Source organism: Podarcis filfolensis (genome assembly GCF_964270895.1).
Source record: "Podarcis filfolensis genome assembly, chromosome: 11".
Classification (NCBI taxonomy): domain Eukaryota; kingdom Metazoa; phylum Chordata; class Lepidosauria; order Squamata; family Lacertidae; genus Podarcis; species Podarcis filfolensis.
The window spans coordinates 17,823,091-17,848,866 of record NC_139613.1 but is presented as its reverse complement, the minus strand read 5'-3'; the positions used below and the strand labels follow the sequence as shown (position 1 = coordinate 17,848,866).

General features: G+C 43.1%; 1 protein-coding gene across 1 annotated transcript in view; it reads right to left on the bottom strand.

Moving 5' to 3' along the window:
• The window catches only part of EGFLAM (EGF like, fibronectin type III and laminin G domains), a 106,758-nt gene that overhangs the window by 56,195 nt on the left and 24,787 nt on the right, over positions 1-25,776 (bottom strand). Inside the window, exons 2-7 of the mRNA XM_083576043.1 lie at positions 17,049-17,158; positions 15,023-15,106; positions 11,619-11,645; positions 9,182-9,299; positions 8,380-8,515; positions 173-339 (exon numbers count right to left, since the gene is read on the bottom strand). Coding sequence (XP_083432169.1) covers positions 173-339; positions 8,380-8,515; positions 9,182-9,299; positions 11,619-11,645; positions 15,023-15,106; positions 17,049-17,158 — 642 coding nt within the window. The remainder of the gene's footprint in view (positions 1-172; positions 340-8,379; positions 8,516-9,181; positions 9,300-11,618; positions 11,646-15,022; positions 15,107-17,048; positions 17,159-25,776) is intronic.

Here is a 25,776-nt window from a genome sequence, read left to right as displayed (position 1 = left end):
TACAGAATTCTGGAAGCTGCCAACCTCCAGGTAGTCGGCGAGGCCAGATTCAGGGAGCAAAGGAACAGGGAAGAAGGGAGTGTTTAAAAAATACCATCAGTGGCTAAAGAGAGTTCTCCGCCACTGTGAATATTTTAAGTGCCAAACAATCAAAGAAGGATATTCTACTCACTGAACATTCTGATAGCATCACTGGGAGTACTAGGCAGGCTGGATCCATATGAATTTGCCGCTCGGACTGCAAACTGGTACTTGTGGTTTGGAGTGAGACCCTTCAGAACCATGGAGTCCATTTGGATCTGCTCTCTAATTACTGTCCAATTGGCGTCGAGATCAGGTCTGATTAGGATGAGCAAAGAAGACACAAGGTGTAATTCAAATCGGCCATGTCAATCAGCTGAAGCCAAATATTTGCAAATGTTAAGAGATTTACTGAACTTGTCATTCTAAACTGGAATTAAGGCTATGAAATTTGACTGCTGTAAATGTACTGGTGTCTCCTGGATGTTCTGATTTTAAGTAGCCATCACACATTAAATCCCAATTCCATTGCCATTTCATGTCAAAAAGGGGGGGGGGGGACCCAGACAGTGAACATTTCCTATAAGCTACCAAATATGATGATAAAATACTGCATACCATTGCATGCTACCTATGCCAAATATGAAATACTGAAATCAAACATCATTGGATATTTTTTGTACCCAGGTTCAAAATGTAAAAATGATCCGCTGCAACTTATGATACAGGTGTGTACAGTATTGATTTAGCTATGACTGTATCTACAGAAATATACTTTGATCCATTCTGCCTACCAGAACAGAAATGTTGTACTTGCCAGTGACTGTCTGTTATTCTCAAAGAAAGGAGGATAGCTAGCATGGGGATTAGGGTCCTTGGGACTTGGAAACAGCCTCCAGCAGCTGTGTACAGAGGAGAGGGACCTGTCTCAACTCCCAGACCCTTCATTCCAACGAGAAGTGTCAGATTAAGAGAACTCTAAAAATGAACACATTCCTACCATGGAGGCAAAAAGATTAAGAACAACCTCCAAGGGATGCCATAGCAAAGTTGTGCAGCTCACAGTCACATAACCTTAGAACTAAGAATGCTGAGGTTGCCAGGGAGAGTCTCTTTCATCCATCACATGCCTGGGTGAACAGGAAGGCTTTTAACTTTCTCCTGAATGTCAATAGTGTGCAAAAGAGGGATGCACACACCTTGCCAAGGAGGGCATGCCACTAATGGGGAGCCAACACTAAGAAGGCCCTGCCATGGGTCAATACCAAGTGGGATATTCCCAGGAAGAAACAGAAGTGAAACCACACAGAGAAATTGTGTAATTAGGTGTCAACTAAAGAATACATACTAAGGAAGGAAGGGTGGAACATTATTTTAATATAGGATCACAGCAGAGAGATAAAGATGGAAAGACTTATTATTGTTTAACATGGAGGAATGATTGTTGAAGTTATTGGAGACAAAGTTGATTGATTAGAGAAAATTATTGCTGACATTTATTAATAATAATTAGAGAAGCCCTCTTGGACTTTTTGTTTAAAAAGGAAAATGAATTAATCAATTTAGGTTGAAGACTGGGAAAATATTGCCTAACAGAAAGTAGATCAGCTAGGTGTTATTCTAGAGCAGGGGTCAGTAACCTGCGGCCCATGAGCCACAAGCGGCCAACAGGGGTTGTTTAAACGGCCCACGAGCCGCCCCTGAACCAAGCCACCTACTTGGTGAGTCCCCGCGCACTGCACTAAACTGGCGCAGCACAGAGTGGGGACTCACTTCCGGATACCGGAAATTGCGTCTGCACAAACGCGAAAAAGCCCACGGATCTCCGCAGGAGTGAACAAGCGAGGTAAACCTTGCCAACCTCTGTTCTAGAGTGAATATTTTGAATCATTTCTTTTATGTAACAAACAGATGGAAAACTGGAAGTCCCTTTTTGTTTTTCTTCTGATCTTCACTTTTCTTTTTTATTTGAGTATTTTTATTTTCCTTTGGTGGCTTATTTTCACTTTCTCTCCTTGCTTTTGTTTTCATTTAGATCGGTTCCTTTTCTTTTATTGTATCATGTAAAAGCTTTAATAAAATTTTATTTAAAAAAGCAGCAGCGGCTGGGAGATGTTAATGGGAGAAATGAAGGAGGACTGGCATGTCAGGGACCCAGCTACAATGCTGGAGGGGCTATACTGTCTTCTATGGGGCATCTCCCACACTTTTATGGGGCAGGGAGGCAAGCAGGAGAGCACCCCACATCATCCCACTGAAGTCTTTCCAGTTGAAGTGCCTGAAAATAACAAGGACTGAAATGACATCTAAAGGGAAAATAAAGCTGCTGTCCACCCCATATCCTTGTAATATTTATGGCAGGAAATAACCTCCAAGGTTCAGATCTACTATTGTTTATATGCAGAACTAGTTGCAAACAACTCTGGCAATATTCTAATGAAAACAAGGCAGGCAGGCTGTGTATTCCTTATTTATTTGGAGCCTAGCAAGGGCTGCCAAAATTCTTTTATCGGCCAGTATCACTACTCGAGGGTCACTTCAGTTGAGCAAGAAGGGTGGACCTAATTTGGAACTGTTCTGTTTCAGCTTGGTCAGTACTCTGTGAACTGGAGAAACCAAATTCTCTGGTCACAGGAGACCAAAGGAAAAACCTCTACACAACAGCCCAAGGAAGGATGACTCACCTCTAAAATATTGTCTTGTCTTAAACCTCTGTGGCGGTTCTAAGAAAATAAATGTTCTCCAGACATGTCGCTTCCCCAATGCTAAGAAGAAAAAGATGGCCTAATGATGTGCACCTACCTGAACACTTAATTTTTATACAAACTGAGGGCCTCCACCATTTCTACTAATTAAGAGCATCTGTACACTTTTCTTTGTTTAACAGCAGTCTTCGTTTTTATAGGTGGATGGCTTTCCCCCCACTCTTTAATACAGCTTCTTCTTAAAATGGCATTCTACATACAATGCCAACTGCTCATGGGGCAGGAAGGAAACAGATAACGGAAGGCAATCTGTGGTCATTTACACACTAAACCATTGGGGGCGCAAAAATGTAGTTTTTCTCAATCCAGAATCATTCACATTTATCCTCAATGTGCTGAGAGCCAGTGTGGTGTAGTGGTTAAGAGCGGTAGACACGTAATCTGGGGAACCGGGTTCGCTTCCCCGCTCCTCCACATGCAGCTGCTGGGTGACCTTGGGCTAGTCACGCTTCTCTGAAGTCTCTCAGCCCCACTCACCTCACAGAGTGTTTGTTGTGGGGGAAGAAGGGAAAGGAGAATGTTAGCTGCTTTGAGACTCCTTCGGGTAGTGATAAAGTGGGATATCAAATCCAAACTCTTCTTCTTCTTCTGATTCCAATCTAGATCCAGCTGTCCACAAGGGTGGGCCTGGTTACTTGATACATGTTTGAACACTCTCCCCTTGATTAGGTTAGCCATGCCTATTTCTCCTTGAAAATGCCCCAGCTGCACGAAAGAGGAAGCAGTGATGGTGGTATATGGCCACCCATGTCATTGAGCTGCTGTGGATACAACGCCCATTGCCGGGAACGCCTATATCATTTTTCATCTGTTCTCAAATGGGCACACTGTGAAGTAATGCAAATCAATCTCCCATCAGCTTTTGCTTTCGGAATGAAGCCAGTTTCTCATAAGGTGCTTTTCGGGGCCAAAAACCATGCAGTTGATCTAGATTGTCTGTGGACCACATAGAAAAGACAAGTACAGTGGTACCTTGGTTTAAGAACAACTTAGTTTATGAACAACTTGGATTAAGAACGCTGCAAACCTGGAAGCAGGTGTTTTGGTTTGTAAACTTTGCCTTGGAAGCGGAACATGTTCCTCTTCCTGTTGAGCATGTTACATTTTTAAATTGAGTCCCCCGCTACTATGTGAAAGCATGCCTTGGTTTAAGAATGCTTTGGTGTAAGAACAAACTTCCGGAACAGATTAAGTTCGTAAACCAAGGTACCACTGTGTGTTGTTTACTTTGATTCTAGAATAAAATGTATGCATGCAGCCTCATTTTAAGTTGCTGTTTGATATCTCTCTCTCTCTCTCTCTCTATATATATATATATACCTATATATATGCACCAAACAGCCTATAAAGCTTTAAGGCCAAAATACTATAATATAGCATCTTAAGACGCCCCAGTGAACAAATCATCCAGAAGGCTTTCAGGAACAATTTCGGCTCTCAAATGGCCTTGATAGAAATTCTGTAACAGTGTTGAAGCGCCAACTACAAATATATGAACTACAACATACCAAGCACCTGCAGGTGTATCTGGGAGGAGAATTTTATCTCGTACCATTTTATCTTACACGTACCATCTGCTTTTTCCCTTTACAACCATTCCTTCTGATTAATGTCCAACTGAATTTGGAAAGAGGTTCTTTTTTCCCCCCTGATGCAAAAGTGCAATGTTTAGACTTCTTTCTTCTTCCTTTTGGAAATGTGGGAGAATAATTTCGCTGTAAAAACATCTGCTAGCAATCTGAAATATATAATTCTCAAGTCCATAATGCAGGGCTTACGCTTAGCTGAACCAACAAGCTCAGTTTGGGGAGGGCCCTGTTCTTGCACTTCTATGAATCCTAGTAATTAGTTGAATGCCAGTAACGGTGAATTCACAACTATGAAAAATACTCTGCCTATGGTGTAATTCACAGAACGTTACAAATTACACATTCCCATATTTTATTAGACCTGTTTCTCCAAAGCTGGGCAAGGAAGGTGGAAATTATGCTAACAATGTCAGCATCCATCTCATCTTGTACAGTTTCCTTTCGTTTTCATCAATCTTCATATAGCTTAGAGTACATATGTACACTTTAGCCCTCGTCTTATTTGTCTTCCCAGACAGTCAGTAGGGTATAGTATTTTCTGAACAAAGACCAAAAGTGGAAAAAATCATGGCTTTACAGGGTGTGATCTCAGACTTCCAAAGCCTAATTATGATATCCTGTCTCTGCTGCTTTACTAGGGTACAGTTCTAAACCTAGAAGTCCAATTAAGTTCACCAGGAGTTGCTTCAGTAGACATGTATAAGGTTGCACTACACATAAAAGAAATCTAAAATTCATATGTAGCAAAAAAGCACATATGCTATCACAGTCATGAATGCACATGTGTCTACTACGTCTTCTTAGGCGATCACTCGTAGCTGGGTAAAATTGTCTTCCATAAACATGGTTTTAAAAGTGAGTCTGTAAGTGACTGTGGAGGCCAATTCTGGATCCACACGTCCTTCCACAGTGGGGTCATAGGTTTCTGGGTGGGAGTTCATCACGGTGAGGGTTTGCCAAGTGTGCCTTCCTCTTAGCATGTTTCTCCTTTTCGTCCTGAGTTCAAGCGTCTTCAAAGCCCATGACACCTTTGGTAAAGGCTGTTCTCCAATTGGAGCGCTCGCAGGCCAGTGTTTCCCAGTTACCGGTGTTTATGCTCCTTTTTTTTTTTTGCATTGAGAGAGTCCTTAAACCTCTTTTGTTGACCACCACCATTACACTTTCCATTTTTAAGTTCGGAATAGAGTAGTAGCTTTGGAAGACAATAGTCAGGTATCCACACATCATGACCAGTCCAACAAAGTTGATGTTGAAGAATCATTACTTCGACACTGGTGATCTTTGCTTCTTCCAGTACACTGGCATTAGTTCGCCTGTCTTCCCAAGCGATGTGTAAATTTTTTCGGAGACACCATTGATGGAATCTTTCGAGGAGCTGGAGATGGCGTTTAGAAGTGGTTCGTGTTTCACAAGCGTACAGTAAGTACAATAGCTTTGTAAACAAGCATTTTGGTTTCCCTGCGAATGTCCCAATCCTCAAACCTGTGTCTACATTACAACCAAGCTGTATATAAATCTTGTGAAATAAAAATAAATTACAAATCATGCAGCTCTACATAAGGATCTGTTTGCATATGCTCCCTATCAATGGACATGAAACACTTGCATGCTTAGGAGTTTCATATGTACCTCAGAATGGACATGAAACTGCAGAAGATGCAAATGTTTCCAGACCTTATTCTAATAGAGAAAATTTCAGAACCTCTCTCGCACACCCACACATCCACCCACACACAACCCTTCATCTCCCAACATCCTGTCCATATCCCATTCTATGGCTACTTAACTGTCTCTTTGTCTCAGCCATTATGTGCATTGTGTTTTTAAAAGGGGGGTTTCAGGACAACTGATTTAATGTTACAGCACACAATGAATTTCTGGATGGCAGGGTAACAATTTGGGGGGTCAAAGATACAGGATCCACATGAAATCCAGTCTAATCCCTACAGACCACCAAAAGCCATGAGTTGCACAAGAGAATAATGTCAGTGCAGTAAAACACGTTTAATTTACAGTTTCTTGGCTTCCAAATCAAGATGCAGTCTTGGGTCATGGGAAAACACAAGTTTCAGAATGGGGTTACATACACACAGGGAGAATTTGGAAACCACTTAGATAAAGTCATTCGCAGAACTAAAATGTCTTAAGCTGACTTGAATATATCTGAATTGATAGCAGAGAAAACTGCGCAAAAGCACCAAAGCTCCTCTTATGAACACAACCGGGACAAGCATTTAGAAGTGATTTACTAGCGTTCTGGGTGGTACACATAATAAACATAATTTTTAAAAAATAAAAACAAGTCAGAACAAAATATCTTAATTCAAATGGAGAATATTTAACTTGCTTTAAGATGGCAACTGTCTTACACAAATAAACCAAGAATGAAATACAGAGAGAGATATGATGGTGTTTCCTGCTTGGCAGGGGGTTGGACTCGATGGCCCCTTGTAGTCTCTTCCAACTCTATGATTCTATGATTCTATGATATAAATAGATATATTCAACATGAATGGCTCATGGATATAACAAAATGGTTAGGACATTTCCAAAATGGATAGAAAGCTGAAATTTCTCCAAGGTAACCTAATTACTATGCAAGTCTGAACCTTGGATATTTTTCCATCTAATAGTCAAATGCACAATAACAGCCAGCACTTTGGTAGGGAACAAGACAATATAGATATACAATGGGATGCAGGTGTATATGTGGGGGAGTTCCCTGTTTCACATAGCTGATTGATGCTCAGACTGGGAGGTGATCTGCAGTGGCAGCCAGGAACACGAGTCAGAAACAAGATAGTCTCATGTAAGATATAATGAAAGTGCGTAGGAGTGCCTTTCCACCAAACACCTTCAAGAATCAGTCTAACAGATTTTTACTTTTCATAGCAAATGGCCATTACACCTTTAACAATCATCACAATGGGAGAAGAAACATCTCTAGCAGTGATCACAAATATATGTCTTGCAGAAGGCAAGCAGCCTTGACTAGTATTAAGCACCATATGCATTCAGGTAAATCATGTAATGAAATCTCATTTCTAAGCAAAGCGATATTCTGATGGCTTTGAGCATTTCACATCTTCCTGGAAATGCAAGATGACCGTGACCCAGACAACAATTTGCAAACAAACATAAAATGGCTATCCTGAAGGTGGTTAACAATACACAAAATAAATCACATTCATGAGAAGCACAGCTGTTGTCCATCTGTGTTCACCAAATGGCACCACACCTGCTTAACCGACTTGCATAAACAAGGTGTCAAGGCAATCATCTGTATATTGAACTTAACAAAATGTACCCATTCACTCTTTTCTAAGTTCCCACTCGCCTGCCTGGCATAAGGCTGCCAAGGACAACTGAGACCTCAGAAGATTGGGCAGCCAAGGGCCGTGACTCCACTTCCTGCTCATTTCCAGCATGACATCTAAACAGGTGAGCTTGCTGATGCTCACAGGTGAATGCAATAATATGAAACATCTATTTCAAACAACTAGAACATGGAGTTATATATCCTTAAACTCACAGCCACTGAAAGATGGGAGAAATAACATGGTTTTGCAAAGCTTTGGAAGGATGCTGAGCTTTCCAGGAGTCTCCAGAGGAAAAGGAGTTGTAGAGAGCAACAGAAATGGCTGCTGGTCCTGATGGCTATAAATTACCTCCATTATCAGAGGCAATATGCCTCTGGTCTTGCTTGCAGGCTTACCATAGGCCCCTGGCTGGTCAGTCCAGAAGGCTGGACTAGATGAGCCTTTGGTCTGATCCAGCAGGACTCTGATTATGTCCTCTGTATGTTCTCGCTGTCCAAAGAGGAGCACATGAAAAGCATCAAGAGGACATAAGAAGGGAAGGAGCTTTCTTTGGGACCCAGCCATTTGAATGAATGAATAAATGAGAACCAACTTCCACCTAGAATAAGGATACCAGTCTGAAATAGATTTCAACCCGTGTGAGCCAAGAGTGTACGCAACTGTGAATCCTGTAAGCAAAATCACCTTATGAATTCCACTGTGTAGTACTGAATTGGGGAACTTCCTTCACTGGGTCCTGGTTTCCACGACAGAGCAACTTCTGAGTCAGAAACGACCAGTACTTGAAGCTGGTATGGTGGATCTGGAGGCATGCATTTATCTAAAACAGAAGAAGAGCATGTGTCTGCCAATTGTACCATGTCATCGGTCACTTTGGAGAATCCCAGAAAGTACTTCTTGCTGTGGCAAACACATCTATACAACTATATTTTGAAAGGAACTGGACATCTCATCAGAATCTTTTGTTGGCTTCCATAGTTCACTATTACTTCCAGTACCTACAACCCACTTTCTTTCCCCTACACCTAGTGGCTGTAGTTAGTGCCACAGGACAGTGATAGAGCGCACTTTTTTCATTCCAAAGGTCCCAGGTCCAACTCCTGGCATCTCCAGGTCAACGAAGTGCCTGGCTGTGACAAGGAGGCAGCCTTGCAGGTCAGAAACTGTATGAAGCAAAGCAAATGCTTCGATGCCCTTGTGGAGACATTTCAAGGAAGTTTACGAAGGTTCCAAGAAACCACATCAGGCTGCATTTCTCCTTTTAAATCTTTAATAGCACTCCTGGCTGTTTTGCCAATACATCTACATCTTGCCCTCTCACCAGCAGTACTTCTGAAATCTTCATCCCCCTCCATCCCCATCCGCAATTTGCACGCTGTACCCTCTCACTGTCAGCATGCATTCGCCTGCCAGCAAAACACAATGCCTGGGATTATCTCTGCCCCAACCGGCATCCACAATAGCAAGGTATTCACACAGCTTTTACCTTGCGATAAAGTCGTTACATTTCTGGGCATGCTGGGTCTGCCTTTTCCTGCCCAGCCATAAGCTCCTACACTTACACGGTGGAAAGTGCCCGGCTTCAAATCTCCAATGACAACTTCCTGTTTGAAATATAAATTGGGGAGAAATATATATATGTATATATGTATTTTTTAAAAAATACAAATAACTGTTTGATTATAAGTAAAATCTTGTGTGGTCCAGCAGAGTTAGACAAATCCTCTTTCTGCTAGAAATGGCAACTTCAGGCTGAATTTGTTCGTTTTCTTATTAAGGGGATGTTTAAGCCACCCTTCAGCAACCAAGGCAGCACACAGTTAAAAGAATAGCACTAAGCAACTAAAACTTCCACACTTAAAAGAACAAAACTATCCAATAAGAAGTCTTGCACTATAAAACAACATTAAAGTACAGGAGCAGCACCAACCAAGAATAAACCCAGGCTAAAACAGCAATAAAAATTGTAACTATCTGACTTGAGGAAATGTCTGGGCAAAGCTTTTTTTTAAAATCTCAGCTTCTCGGGAGAGGGTATTCCAAAACGTAAAGGGCCACAACCAAGAAGGCCTTTCTCAAATGGCAGTGGGCCTGGAAGTAGGACTTAAATATCCATTGCAAAGTTCAAGAAGGCTCATGTGGAAGAAGGCAGTCCTTTGGATCGCCATCCCCAAGTCCTTTAGGTCCTCGCCTTCTCCCCATAATGGGTAGTAGAGGAAATGCAAGACATTATATCATCACATTGTGAGTTTCTGCAGGTCCCTTCCCAATGCAAGCAGCAGCCAAAAATATGGACCAGAGTGCCAAAATGTGTATGGTGAGGTCACATCCTAGATTTCAGGCAGAGGGCCTTCTCAGTAGTGGCGCCCACCTTGTGAACGCCCTCCCATCAAGGAAATAAACAACTACCGGGCTTTCAGAAGACACCTGAAGACAGCCCTGTTTAGGGAAGTTTTTAATGTCTGATCTTTTATCGTGTTTTTAATACTCTGTTGGGAGCCGCCCAGAGTGGCTGGGGAAACCCAGCCAGATGGGTGGGGTATAAATAATAAATTGTTATTATTATTTCCTTAACTATGTGATGGCTAGTGCAACCTTCCCAAATCTGGCTCCTTCTTGCTGTTTTCAACTACAACTCCCATAAGCCCCAGCCAGGAATGATGAGAGTTGTAATCCAAAACATCAGGAGGATACTAGGTTAAGGAAGGAAAGAGAAACTCAACACAGGACTTGTGTTGCTGGTAGCAATCCCATAATCAGCACTTCATCCAGTTCTGGGTTCCAATTAGAGTGTGCCTTTTCTTTTCGAGCGTGTAAACAACTACAAGTAAGGTCAAGCATTTCCCCTGAAAAATTCTCCTGAGGGAGTCGTATCTGTTTGACCTACACCCATCTCTCAGCACAGTTCCGACGTCTGTGCTGGAAGTAAATTTGCCGCTGACAGAGGTTTGCTGTCAAAAGCAAAGTTACGCCACATCCTCCTACAGCATCAAAGGCAACTAAGTGCATGATCTAGTTTAATTTTAAACCCACAGCAGTGCGAAGAGAAATTCTAACCTCACTGACGCCCACAAGGACACAATGGAAACAGATGTGCTGACATTTTTACCAAACAGAACCCAAGTTGTACGTTTTAGTCTGTCCTTTGGATAACAGAGCTCAGCACTGCTAAATCTGAGGTGAATGTCATAGGCTCCGACTGCCCCTACTTGCCAGGGAGAGTCCCTGTGTCCCAGTCTCTGTCAGTGGTAAATCACAGTCTAGGACTAGTCTAACGGATGCATATTGATGGCCAAAATGACTTGAAGTAAGAGCACTTGGAAAATTCAGTTATGACACATCAGAATCATTTCTGCAAACTTTGTCAGTGCTCTTCCTTCCCTGCCCCTCTTGTTTGCAGATACCTAAAATCTTACTCACAGTACATGGAAAATTACAGAAAACTTCAGAACAGCTTGAAATTCTATTTCCAGGTGCAGAAAACTAATGATTTGTCTGCCAAATCTCATTGTGTTCTTCTCTCCACCCCCCTTCTTTTAACTCTCTCTCTTTGCATTTGTCAGAAAGATTCACATGAAGACCTTGCCATGGATTCTTCATTTTCACCCCCAGGTCAATGAGGGGTGGGGAGAAAAGAAAATGGCTTTCTCTACTAAAGTCGGGATTTGGACTCCCAGAGTCCAAGCTCTCAGGCACACATGTTCTGGCTACTGAAAGATCCCTTGTTTTTTCCACCAACAACAACCATCCATCTCTCTTGAGGGAGGAAGAAGGAAGAACAACAGAGGCATTTCTATCTAGTCATTTACCAGAATGGAGAATACTGGGCGTGAATGCTGTGCCTGGGTTTGGAAAAGGTAAGCGGAAATTGGCCACTTTGCCCAGAAATGCAAAAAAATAATCTCCGGAAATATAATACTTACAAAAATGGCTTGCCCATCCATTTGACCCTGGTAGAAGGAAAAGAAAAAGAACTTCTTAATGAAGTGCCATAATTAAATAAACATATCGGATTAAACATATTGGCTGCAATACGCATGTTTTTGCAAAGCAATATTCCCTAACATATACATTTACATTTACCCTAGAAATTGTGTTTTTGTACACATTACTTGGCTGGAGAACTGTATCTCAAAAGTAAGAAAAGAATGAACACTGAAGGATGGCTCACAAATGGTTCCTGAAAGTGAATATTAGATAAGCTCACTTTTAAATGTGAGCTGAATCAAACTCCCAGGCAAGTGGCAATATTTAACTCCACGCCACTGAAGTGTCAGCCACTGATTTCTGCATAGCAAATGCACAGGAGCCAACCAGCTGGCAACCCTAGGTCAGAACAAGAGGAGGTAGCAGAAAAGAGTGAAGCAGACCCCCTTTCCTTCTGAAGTGGGACCCTGAGAAGGGAGCAAGGATGCCGAAAAAGACACAAGAAAACACAATGCAAAGAAAAGAAGGTGCCAAGAGGCGGAAATGCAGAAATTTGGGCCCTGGTCTTCCCTGGGGTATTTCCATCACTTGCCATTTTGCAACATATGCTCACGCAAGGCTTGGTGTCTCTAAGAATAAGGCATCTAGCCCGGAATCCTGTTCTCAGTGTGGCCAACCAGATGCCTATGGGAAGCCCCAAAACAATACCTAACTGCAACAACACAACTGGTGTAGTGGTTAAGAGCGGTAGACTCGTAATCTGGTGAACTGGGTTCGCTTCCCCGCTCCTCCACATGCAGCTGCTGGGTGACCTTGGGCTAGTCACACTTCTCTGAAGTCTCTCAGCCTCACTCAGCTCACAGAGTGTTTGTTGTGGGCGCGGAAGGGAAAGGAGATTTTGTTAGCCACTTTGAGACTCCTTCGGGTAGTGATAAAGCGGGATATCAAATCCAAACTCCTCCTCTTCTTCTCACTTGTGGTTCTCAGCAACTGTTATTCAGGGACATATACTGCCTCTGACAGCAGAGGCAGAACACAAACTTACCCTGAATGAATTTGTCTAATCCTCTTTTAAAGGCCTCACTACTTTTAGGGGTATGAGAATTTCTCTTCAAATAATAAACTTATAAGCCAGGAATTATACACTAGCAAACAGGAGCATCGGTGTCTGCTATTTTAAAATTCCACCCACAAGGATCAAGTCCTGTTAGCACACAAAGCAAGCAGGATTGCAGTTCATAGCTTGCTTTTGTTCACCCACTTACTTTTCCATTCCTGCTGCATAAAAACGGGCCTGAGCACACCCTAGAAAGACTTTTGTGCACGGAAGAGCTCTGATCGGTCCCACATGGCACAGTTCACTGGGAATGACCAACAGAGCTGTTCACTTACTCGTATATTTTTCCACACACATGCAGATGTCTCCTTAATTAAAATGCCATACTTAAAGTCAATTTGTAACAAGGCTACCACATGTTTTTAATTTAGAAAGCCATGTTCCCCAGATTACAATTTCTGAAACTATACAGTGTGTGTGTGTGTGTGTGTGTGTGTGTGTGTGTACGAAAATAGGAAAAAAATGGAAGATAATAGTAAAGTCAGACGTTGGTTTTCTTATAGAACACACAATTAGGTCTAGTAATGTCAAGTCTGCTGGGGCTTTTTAACAGTTGCATGGCACCGAGAGATATAATAGGTGCAAAACATCCTCCCAAAACAGAGAGGGATGCAGAGAGAGAAACCCATTGGATTTTTGCATATTATGCAACAACTGATGTCATAAGAGTGGAGTAGATGCAGATGGCAACTCTTCCTTGAACGGGGTGGTCAGCTGCAAAAAAGGACAAGACACCAGTACCTTTGAGAGTTGTGCACAGAGGGGAAATTCAGCAAGTATTGCTTGTCATGAGAGCTAGAATATGCTGTTTTGCACATCTGTTAAAAGATGCAGGCACCCTGTTTTGCACTTGGTCACCCTAACTTTGCAGGCACTGTCACAGAGACAGAAACAGGCTAGAGTGGCAAACAAGCCCACTTTACCTGGCACATTAAACCATGGTTCAAGTGAACAAGTGACATGCTTGTGTATGCTGTTTAAAAGTTCTCTATGCAGCCCTGCTGCATAGTGTCAGAGACATCTCTCTTGCTGTGACATACCTGGGCTTGTGATTTCGTTTCCCTGAAAAAAGCAAGAGTACTAAGCCAAGAAGAAACCTTGGTCACTACTCTTGGTTTGTGTGGAGAGAAACAAACCAGGACCTAATAATAATAATAATAATAATAATAATAATAATAATGCCTTTATTGTCATTGTACAGCCTGTGTACAATGAAATTAAACGAGCCTCCCCCCCCCCCAACCCTCAATCTCTTATCAAACAACACACCACCTCACAAGTCAATTTCGCTGTTATTTTTCATTCAACAGCCTAACAGCCCACGGATAGAAGCTATTTTTTAGCCTGTTGGTACAGCTGATTATACTTCTACATCTCCTGCCCGAGGGTAGAAGATTAAAGAGGTGATGGCCGGGGTGTGAGTCATCCCTGAGAATTTTTCTCGCTCTCCTAAGGCAACGATCCCATGCGATGTCATCTAAAGGGACAGCCCATGATATCATGTGCTGTATTCACCACCCTCTGTAGAGACTTTCTGTCCGTGGCTGTCAAGCCAGCATACCACACTGTGATACAATATGAAAGGACACTTTCTATTGAGGGACGGTAAAAGGAGTTCATCAGTTGTTTAACATTATTCTTTCACAAGTCCCTGAGGAAATGGAGTCTCTGTTGGGCCTTTCTGACCACCTGAGTTATGCAGATTTTCCAAGTGAGGTCCTCACACTAAGGTAAACTCCCAGAAATTTAAAGGAGGAGACACTCTCCACACAGCCCCCCCCCCAGATATACAACAGGGCAGGTTCCCCTCTCTTCCTCCGTAAGTTTTTGATATCGCAGCAAGGCCAAACATTGGCTTGTTTCCTTGTGGAGCGGTAGCAGCAGGAGTGGAGGAGCAGGAACTTTTCAAAAGAATGCACTAGCATGCTGCACAGTTTATTTTAAACTATGGTTTAATGTGATGGGTGAGCCAGGCCATGGGCTGACCTTCCAGAGCAAATGGAAAGCTGTCATTTAGCCATGATACTCAAGTCTACGGCAACAAAATGGCGTTGTTCCAGGTGTTTTGGACTACAACTCCCATCATCCCTCACTACTGGTCCTGCTGGCTAGGGATGATGGGTGTTGTAGTCCAGAAACTGCTGGGGACCCAAGTTTGAGAAGCACTGCTCCAGACTTTATTGATCTAAGCAGAGCCCATGTGTTGAAAAAATTCCATTGATCAGTTAAACTGACCTACAAGAACCCCCAAGCATTTGTGTATGCTTAATATCAAATACTCACCATACTAAGCATGTCCAGGCTAAGAGGCACATCGTGGGACTGCTGTTTAATTGGTTTATCTGCCTTGAACTCGGTGTAATAGACCTTTAAAATACATTGGTTAGGTTAGGTAAACTAGTAAGAATGGCAGTGAAATGAAGCATTGCGAGTATAAGCAATATCGACGTTCAACTCAGCTTTTACCCCCAAGGCAATTAGGCTTGAAAGGAGCCTTTTATTGGCTCTGACAGGAGGAGTACCCCTCCACACACACACACACACACACACACACACACACACATGTCCAATTGTGGTGGGATACCCTTCTTGGTGCAAAAGGAGTGGAGGAGTGTGTTGCTTTTAGGTTGCCAGATTCTAAGAGAGCAGGCGAGACGTTCATGGTGAGCTCCAACACCGTTTTTCTAAAAAAATAACACTGATTTGGGTTTATATCACAGCAACATTTTTTCAAGCCAAATTGTGATCCTGGAGGGCCCTTTCAGGAGGAAAACTTGCAGTTGGGAGAGGGAAGGGTTAACTCTCTCATTTCATCAAAATATAGGGAACGTGCTAGTTTTGAAAGGGTCAGAGGGGAAAGGGGGATAACTAAGCCTAAAGATACTGAGGAGTGTGGTTGCCTGGCTCTGTAAGAACTATTAGACAGATAAAATATGAAAGCGAACAGGAAACCAAACCATACTTAACAAAACAATATCAGGGTTCTCACACCCTTTACTAGACTACTGCACCATAATCCTTTGAAAGGCAAAACGTATGGTAGTTTTGGATTCCCCTGCCCTTAGATTTTCAGATTAATGCTGCCTGCTGTGTGCTACATCCCATCTGCTTGAAATCCAACCCAGCTTAAACAGGCACAGGAGAATTTGGACAGCTGGACCACCAAAGACTTCGGCTGCATATACAGCAGCAAAGAAACTCAGACCTGCTGGGCTTTTTCTTAGCCCTACAGATTTTAAAGCGACAGGATCTTTAGGCAGAACTGGAGGTGGCAGCCCTACACAAAATCACGCATGACCTTGCCTGTGTGTCCTTTACACATGTCTGTTGCAAGCCTGGAGGGCAGGGTTTGTCTTGTTTCTTATTTATTGGAGAGCACTTTAGGAATAACATCGTGCCCATGATATCATAATTATTTAAAAGTATGCACAGAGTCAGTTCTTCAGTTGGAGTACCAAATTCTGCAAGGAACAGGACTCTTTTCCCTTTAATAGTTTAAATTAGGGGTGGAGAGCCTGCAGCCTTCCAGATGTTGTTGGAATACAGTTCCTACTGTCCTTGATCACTGGCCAAACTGGAAACATTGCTCTGGTGAGGAAAGCAGCTTTGTGATTCCTCTGAGTGCACAGAAGAGGTATTCTGATTGGTCACAAGGTCCAGCCAATCAGAACTCGGCACAGCCAGCTTTTACTGGAAAGAGAAGATGGGGTTGCTCCTGGGCTCATTCAGGTAAAAAAAGCTGGCTGCACTTCCACAACAAGCTCAGGGTTCAAGGTATTTGCCAAAAAAATGATCACAAGAGCATGGCGCTGAATTCCTCCCTGAATGTGTATCACTGGTACTTAGAATTTTGAATTCACATTAACATGACACCACGAGCTATTGAGACACTCAGTGCTGCATTTAAGTATAAGCTAAACAAGCTATAGCTTAGGGCCCCACTCTCTTGGGGGCCCTCAAAAAATTTAAAGGGCAAAAAAACTGAATGTACATTTCCAAAATGTAAGATAAAAAACAAATAAAATAAAACCTACATACAGCAACAGTGTTTTGTGTTGTGTAGGCGCCTATGGTGTACATATTTTGTTATGTGCAAATGGCTTTAGATACCTTTTAGGTCCATAATTTACCATATAGCATATATTCAACATAAAAAACAGTGACAATTTGTTGTTGACAAAGGACAGCTGGACATAGAAAGGGCCCCATTACCTTCAGTAGCTTAGGGCCTCATCAAACCTAAATCCGGCCATGGAGCCACTGGACACAGGAATACCTCCTTGCATAGCCAAAATAGAAAGGTACTCACAGTATACCCGGTGATGGAACTTGCATGCTGCCGAGGCATTCTCCATTGTATACTAAATGCCGTGCAGTTCAGCGAATCCAGGGTTATATCCAGAGGCGGCCCCAGCCTATCTGTGGCAAAGAAATGGCAAAGCACAAGAAGCTGTAGGGTATAAAAATATTGTTTGTATACTGAGGACAAAAAGTGCATGTGGGGGGAGAACAGCTGAATCTCCTCTATTTTTAGGAAAGCCCTCCTGAAACTTTTTTTTAAAGATGCGGGCAGAGCAGCCCAGACCCCAGAACTGCTGGACTGGGGGGCATTTCGACAAGGGGGCAATACTGCTCCATCCAGCCTTGCCCTGCTGTGCCAGGGTAAGGCCTTTGCCACCCTGGAACTCCTTGGTGCACCTGCCCAAACTGTGGATGGGTGAAAGCTAGTGTAAACCACCCAAACGGGGCATTTGGGGGGTTGTGAGAGGTTAAAGTTGCTGGGTTCTGGCAAGTGTCAGCAAGGAGCCTGATCTAGGCCTGTTGTTGCACCAGTCAGAGAGCTAGGTAAAGGTAAAGGGACCCCTGACCATTAGGTCCAGTCGTGACTGACTCTGGGGTTGCGGTGCTCATCTTGCTTTATTGGCCGAGGGAGCCGGCGTACAGCTTCCGGGTCATGTGGCCAGCATGACTAAGCCGCTTCTGGCGAACCAGAGCAGCGCATGGAAACACCATTTACCTTCCCACCAGAATGGTACCTATTTATCTACTTGTACTTTGACGTGCTTTCGAACTGCTAGGTTGGCAGGAGCAGGGACCAAGCAACGGGAGCTCACCCCGTTGTGGGGATTCGAACCGCCGACCTTCTGATCAGCAAGTCCTAGGCTCTGTGGTTTAACCCACAGCGCCACCCGTGTCCCTTAGTCAGAGAGCTACTGTAGCCAAAAAAACAACAACAACCCAAGAAGAACCACCCCACTCCATCCTTCGTGTTGCAAGCTGTGGAGCTGCAGATACAGCAGACTGAGTCCTTAAACCTACCTTGGAGGACCACTAAAATCAATGGGATAGACTGGACTGTAGCTCAGGGGTAGAGCAGCAGCTTTCAAACTAGGTCAAAGCTTGGTGGTAGACCATCTGCTCTGCATGTAGAAGGTCCCAAGTCCAAAAGGTCCAAAGCATCTCCAGGAAGGGGCTGGGAATGTCCTATCTTAAACTCCAGAGAGACCCTGCCACTCCATGTAGACAATACTGAACTAGATGGACCAATAGCTTGAGACTCAGCATAAGGCTGCTTCCTGTGTTCCTAGACTTGTACAGTGGTGCTGCTTCTTTATACTGGAAGTTTCAGATTTTAACAGCTTACCCAGTAGACAAAATCACCCCAAACCACCATGTGAGACGGGTCAATGGAAAAAGACAAGCAGAGCAGAACCATGCATCTTGGACAGCTGGGCTGGTAGTCTCAATCTGGCCCCTACATTTCATAATCGTCCTTGCCCAAGGACCATATTGCACTCACTCAGTGGGTAGGTACATATTACCTTTTCTTACGCACAGAAGCCTGAAGACATAACGGACTTGCTGTGGTATCTATTTAGCTTACATGAAGTTTTGAGATTTGATTGAATAATAATTATCTCACAGTGGATGCAAAGCGATCATATGAACCGAATCCATCCAATATCCCCGAGCCATATTTGAGTTATTCTGCTAACTGTACTTAGAATTCTAAAATGCTCAGCTCTCGTTTTAGAACCATATGGAGCAGAGTTGCGACTTTCCTAGTAATCCTAAAGCTGTGTACACATTACCAGTTACTGTGGCACCAGTCCTCCGCTCCCACTGTTTGTTTTTGAATCTGTGAACACATGGCGTTACCCAGGGACACAGAGCTATCCTGTAGTCTCTGGCGAAATGCTGTGTTTCAATGCAGTCCAATCCAACTTGAGCATGATATCCTTGTTCAGGATGCACTGAATACCACTCCGATGCACACAGTGACAAGCAAATTCAACTTGAAATTCACCATGGAAAAGCGACCTCACTGCATTTCAAGCCGGTAATCTGTACACAGCCAAAGACCATGTTCACACCATACCTTTAAAGCCCTATGATACCACTTTAAACAGCCACAGCTTCCTGCAAGCTGCAGTTTGTCAAGGATACTGAGTGATGTTAGGTAAAGGCAAAGGGACCCCTGACCATTAGGTCCAGTTGCGGATGACTCTGGGGTTGCGGCACTCATCTCGCTTTATTGGCCGAAGGAGCCGGCGTACAGCTTCTGGGTCATGTGGCCAGCATGACTAAGCCGCTTCTGGCGAACCAGAGCAGTGCACGGAAATGACGTTTACCTTCCTGCCGGAGCGGTACCTATTTATCTACTTGCACTTTGACGTGCTTTCGAACTGCTAGGTTGGGAGAAGCAGGGACTGAGCAATGGGAGCTCACCCCGTTGCGGGGGTTCGAACCGTCAACCTTCTGATCAGCAAGCCCTAGGCTCTGTGGTTTAAACCAAAGCGCCACCCTTACTGAGAGATGTTAGGAGGCTCCTATTCCTTTCACAGAGCTACAACACTAACAGAGCTACCGATCCCTGGGAAGAGAGATAGATTGTTCAAACTCAGACATCCACATATCCCATCATGTTTCCAGAATGTAGCCACTCTACCCTGTACATCAGGCTTAACCAACATATGCACTTCAGATTTTGTTGAACTCCAGATCCCATCAGCTGCTGCCAACTTAACCAATGGTCAGTGGCTATGGGAGCTGTAATCTTAACATCTGGAGGGCACCAGGTTGGCTATCCCTGATGCACATCAACTGCAATCATAGGAGCAGCTTGCCCAGTGTTTCAGCTTTTTTTCGGTCTGAAAGGTTTGCCATGGGTGTTCATTTCATCATTGCCATGGATCTTTTATGATTTTTATCATAGGACCCCTTTGTTGCTGAAGCTAACAGACCTTCCTGGTTAATTGCTGGTTATCCTTGGCAAGACCATCAAAGAAAGAATGAATATTGGGGGTGAGGGGGAGATTATGCAACACACACACATCCTCAGCTAGTAAAGAATCAGTAGAGCTTGTCCAGTTATTTTCCGGCTAGAAGAAAGCTTAAAGCTGTTCATACCACAAGTTCCATCTACCTGCACATTTATTTATTTTCCTGTCTTGGAAATAAAATGCTCAAACATTAGTAGCCCATTAAAACCATTGCTAGTCAACACACATGTTTATATTAGGCAAGTAAAAGGAGAATAGATACTAATTCTTAAAAAAAAATATCAATCAAAAAGATTTATATTATCAAGAGAGATTCCGATCTTTATATAATAATAGGTTGGATTGGATGATCCTGCCCATCACACTGGAATCTTTTTATGATGTTATGGTTCATTTGAACTGCTTTTATGATGCGTGCTCTATCCATATTGTACACTGCTTAGGAACTAAGACATGGTATTAAGCTGTTTATCAATTATTAATAATAAAATTAATATTGTGCGTGTATACAAATATAGAGAGAGCACTATATATTATTAATATTATTATTATTATATGCCTGTCCTGCTCACCCATTTGATAGACCTATGGAGGACCTATTTGATGGACCTATGTATATAGCATGCATATAGCATCCAAAACGCTTGGAGCAAAACTGGGTGGCTTTTTAATGGATGTTCCACCCTCACCTTTCAGGTAGATTGCAGAAGCTTAGTCTACCTGTGTAGGCTCTATTCAGACTTTCCACCCCTGCACAGATGTGTGTGTACACCTACTTCCCTTCACAGAACAAGTGGGATCAGGGAACAGATATCCAATCCAATGTGTGCTTCTGGTATAAAATGAATGAGTCCAATGTTCTCTCGGTTCAGCAAGAGATTAGATCTGCTTCTTTGGTAAACCTCATCTATCAATTTGACCATTCTGGCCCCTCCACGATTGCTGGAATTACTGCTGTGCCGGATTAGTCCGATTTTAGCAGCTAATAATTAAAAAAAAAAAGGTTTAAGGCAGGGAATCAATCCAGCACATGGACAGTTCTCATCAAAATAACTTCAGCAATGAAGTAAATTGATCAGACCTCAAACTAATCTCCATTATTTGATAGCTGTTTTCCAATACACAAATGGTTCTCTGCCTGATTGCCAGGGCACAATTCTTACTCGCCACAGGTGACTAGTAGGTCACAGGTACAGGCATGTTTTACATACTTTATTTTAAAATGTATTTCTCTTGGACCAATCTGAAAATACAAATGGTGCTATTTACAACAGTACTATCAACAGCCTCTTCTTTCAACATAGGAACAGCATGGCAGGGTTAGGAGAAATGTCCTTGTGCATTTGGTGGGTGAAAATTGAAAGCACGTCAAAGTGCAAGTAGATTAAATAGGTACCACTCCGGCAGGAAGGTAAACGGTGTTTCCGTGCGCTGCTCTGGTTCGCCAGAAGCGGCTTAGTCATGCTGGCCATATGACCTGGAAGCTGTACGCCGGCTCCCTCGGCCAGTAAAGCGAGATGAGCGCAGCAACCCCAGAGTCGGCCACGACTGGACCTAAGGGTCAGGGGTCCCTTTACCTTTACCTTTAATACCAAGTTAAAATACTGGAAGCTAATGTTCCAAGACAGAGGAAGCTGCCTTATACCAGTTAAGACCATTGTCCCATCAAGCAATCAACAGTAGCCCTCCCCAGTGATGTAAAGTGGAAAAATTTCCAGTGCGTAATTTTTTGGGTGGGAAATCTTCTATTGCATCAGTACATTAGGAACAATGAATGGATGTCAACTGCAAATATTGGGCAGGGCTGGCAGTTGTTAGCTTTGTTTATGAAACGCAAATTCAAAGTCTTCTCCTGGTAATTGCATAGTGACAATTTCACCGTAAACTAGTATCCTGATATAGAATATGCAAACCAACACTTAACCTGTTGACATACTGCAAGACTTCATGTGTGGCTCTGGTTGGATGTTCTAACCTCCTATAAATGATAATAGTATTTCTATTATTTATTCCCTGCCCATCTGGCTGGCTTGCCCCAGCCACTCATACAGCTACTCCAGTACTTCAGTATAACCTAAACTATTTTCCCTACTTCCCAGCTCATTATTATTTCTGTTACGGAACTTGCACACTTTTTGGTTACGTTAGTGTTTCCTCCTGTATGTTTTATGAGTGTCTTTTTAAAACAAAAACAAAAAACCATTATTGTTCCTTTTATGAAAATCAGCACAGTAGCACACGGATCACGGAAGTCGCTCATACGCAGTGGGACTGGTGGCTGTAGTAGAGGGTGGGGATTTTATTTTTAATTTTTTGCATGGGACAAGCATAGACTGGCAAAAGCAATGGAAGAAGCTTGGATGGCAACATTTTCAGAGAGCCAAACATACAGCATGAGACTAAAGAAGAAAAACCACTGTTTTTCATGGGAAGAAAAGGGGTGCAGCACCTTATCAAGTGTGGCCTCTGCAAGTTTGCAAGTGATCTAGAATGTGCAACCAGAATGTCTGGAGCAGAAAAATTGGTCTCAGGCCAACATGTTACTGTTTACTACTGAGGTGGGAATAATTATTATTATTATTATTATTATTATTATTATTATTATTATTATTATTATTTATGACTTATACCCCACCCATCCGGACAGGCCTCCCCAGCCACTCTGGGCGGCTTCCAACAGGATATTAAAAACACAATAAAAGATCAAACATTAAAAACTTCCCTAAACAGGGCTGCCTTCAGATGTCTTCTAAAAGTCAGATAGTTGTTTATTTCCTTAACATCTGATGGGAGGGCATTCCACAGGGCGGGCACCACCACCAAGAAGGCCCTCTGCCTGGTTCCCTGTAATCCCGCTTCTCGCAGTGAGGGAACAGACAGAAGGCCCTCGGAGCTGGACCTCAGTGTCCCAGCAGAATGATGGGGGTGGAGACACTCCTTCAGGTATACTGGGCCAAAAACTTTATCATCCCAAGGGCAGTGAGAGGAGGTGCCTGGGGTGAGTCCTGAGGGCCAGATAAAGAAGTTTGGAGGGCCATCTTTGGCCCCAAGCCCTGAGACTGCCCACCCCTCATATACAATTTGTATGTAATTACATAATATATATTCTGCCATTTGCATAAGGGCAGTTTACAGCAGGAATACAGATTATAGAAAACTCACAATCCTTAAAAACGTGTAACACGTCAGTAAAGAACAATTATTGAGAACAGCATTGGCAGTCAGGTCTCTTTGCCTTCAAATGCCTGCCAGGAGCAAACAAATCTTAACTGGCTGCCTAAAACTATAAAGAGATGGAGCCAGATGCACCTCAGGGAGAATTCCACATGCAAGGAGCCACCACTGAAAAGGCCCTACTACCTGACCTTCCTCATATTGACCACCACCTTATATGCTGATCTTAGAGCATGAGCATCTTGATATGGATACCAAGTAACTAAAGAGTCAAGGCTAGTCTTCTCTGTTCCTTAAATATTTCATTATTTATCCTTAGAATTGGAGGTTTTGATTTAATAGGAACTGAAACCAAATTTCTTTAAAAGGACTTAAAATGATCAAAGAATATGGTCTCAGAACCAAAGGCACATTCTATAGAGACCTCTTAGATAACACTTTTCTTGGCAAAAGGTCTTTATAAGTACACAAACACCACTTTTATTTTCTGCAAGCTAATGATATTGCCGACCTTATCTGTTGTGACAGAGGTGGAAAGCTGCGAAGAGAGGGCTTTTCAACCAATTCTAACAAAAATGCCAGGTGAAATGAAGTTATCTTAAAGGTCACTTTGGAAAACGTGAGATGAGGCTTCCATCAGGTTTGCTCTTGTCATTTCCACAAACATTTGATCTTCAGATAAACACAAAACTTAACACCATACAAATACTCACCGGTATTGATCAGCAACAAGATGTTCGGAGATGGGGAGGGAAAGCAACCAGAGAGATGACATTTGGGACTTTTAAATAATTTATCTGATTGTTTACTGCTACGGGAGAATTTGTGGGAAGGGAGCTTAGAGGGATGGAAGTGATCTCCAGAAGGGGATCAAGGAGAAACATGATTGCTGTGCCTGTCTCAAATGTACAGTGGTACCTCGGGTTACATACGCTTCAGGTTACAGACTCCGCTAACTCAGAAATAGTACCTCAGGTTAAGAACTTTGCTTCAGGATGAGAACAGAAATCGTGCTCCGGCGGCGTGGCGGCAGCGTGAGGCCCCATTAGCTAAAGTGGTGCTTCAGGTTAAGAACAGTTTCAGGTTAAGAATGGACCTCCGGAACGAATTAAGTTCTTAATCCGAGCTACCAATGTAGTACGAGCTTTCTCAAACTTTCCCAAATTTGTTCACAGGCCAATGGGGCTGGGGTGAGGGTATCTTCAATTTAGAGGTTGGAAACCTCATACCCCAAAGACAAATGCGATCCCCCATACCTCTCTGTCTAGCCCTTGAGACTCCCCATGGGTAGTGATGTTAAATTCCTGAGAATAATCTTTTGGAGAATATGAGGTGTGTACATTTAAAGCGGGATGCGGGTGGCGCTGTGGGTTAAACCACAGAGCCTAGGACTTGCCGACCAGAAGGTTGGTGGTTCGAATCCACACGACGGGGTGAGCTCCCGTTGCTCGGTCCCTGCTCCTGCCAAACTAGCAGTTCAAAAGCACATCAACGTGCTTTAAAATAGGAACCGCTCCGGTGGGAAGGTAAATGATGTTTCCGTGCGCTGCTCTGGTTTGTCAGAAGCAGCTTATTCATGCTGGCCACATGACCCGGAAGCTGTACACCGGCTCCCACGGCCAGTAAAGCGAAATGAGCACCACAACCCCAGAGTCGGTCACGACTGGACCTAGTATACCAGTATTACAACACTTCTGGCTGTGGGTAAGTTTGGTACAACGTGTCTCCGTGGAATCTGCTTGATCGGTGTGGAAAGTGGCTTCCTAAAACTATGAACAGCTACAGCAGTTTATTTATTTCTTTACTGTGCTTCTTAAACTTCCACCTCACCCTTCTGCTGCAGCACAGCAGTTTTCAACAATAACAGTAGAAAATAGAAGTAAAGAGGGAAGGGAGGTGGAGAGGAGACGAAAGCATTTCAATAAAATGTAAAAGTAAAAACACATCGGGATGGGTTAAAGAAACAAAGATGGAGATTCCAAGGCAAAATAGAAGGGTGGGGCGGAAATTAAGGTCAAGAAATCCAAAATGGAGCGGGGGATGTGAAATGTTCTCTTCTCCTGCGTGTGTCTGAATGACCACAGCTCAGCCGTAATGAGTAAGAATAAAATCCCAAAGATTTCTCAGACACTGCTGCTGCTGCAAAGTAAGTTGATGGCAGCCAGACAGCTGTAATAGACCAACTTAAAAAACATGATTGCATAATTCCATTCTTAGCTAGGAAATGAGCAATTTGAAAACAGGCAGCACATGCTTTAACCTTTTACATGACTGCCATCCCCTTTAATCACAATGTTATAATTTGAAAGCCTGTTTAATGGAAGACTTGAAATGTCGTAAGGCTGGGCAACCTCCATGTTAAATCCAGACAGCGACTAGTTTTCATGGTTGCAGTAGGGAGGTTGAGTGCTTAACGAATGAAGCTGCGTCAAACCTTCAAATTCCAAGAATCACAGAGTTGGAAGGGACCCCAAAGAGCATCAAGTCCAACCCCCTGCAATGCAGAAATATCAACTAAAGTATCCATGACAGATGGTCATCCAACCTCTGCTTGAAAACCTTCAATGAAGTAGAGTCCAC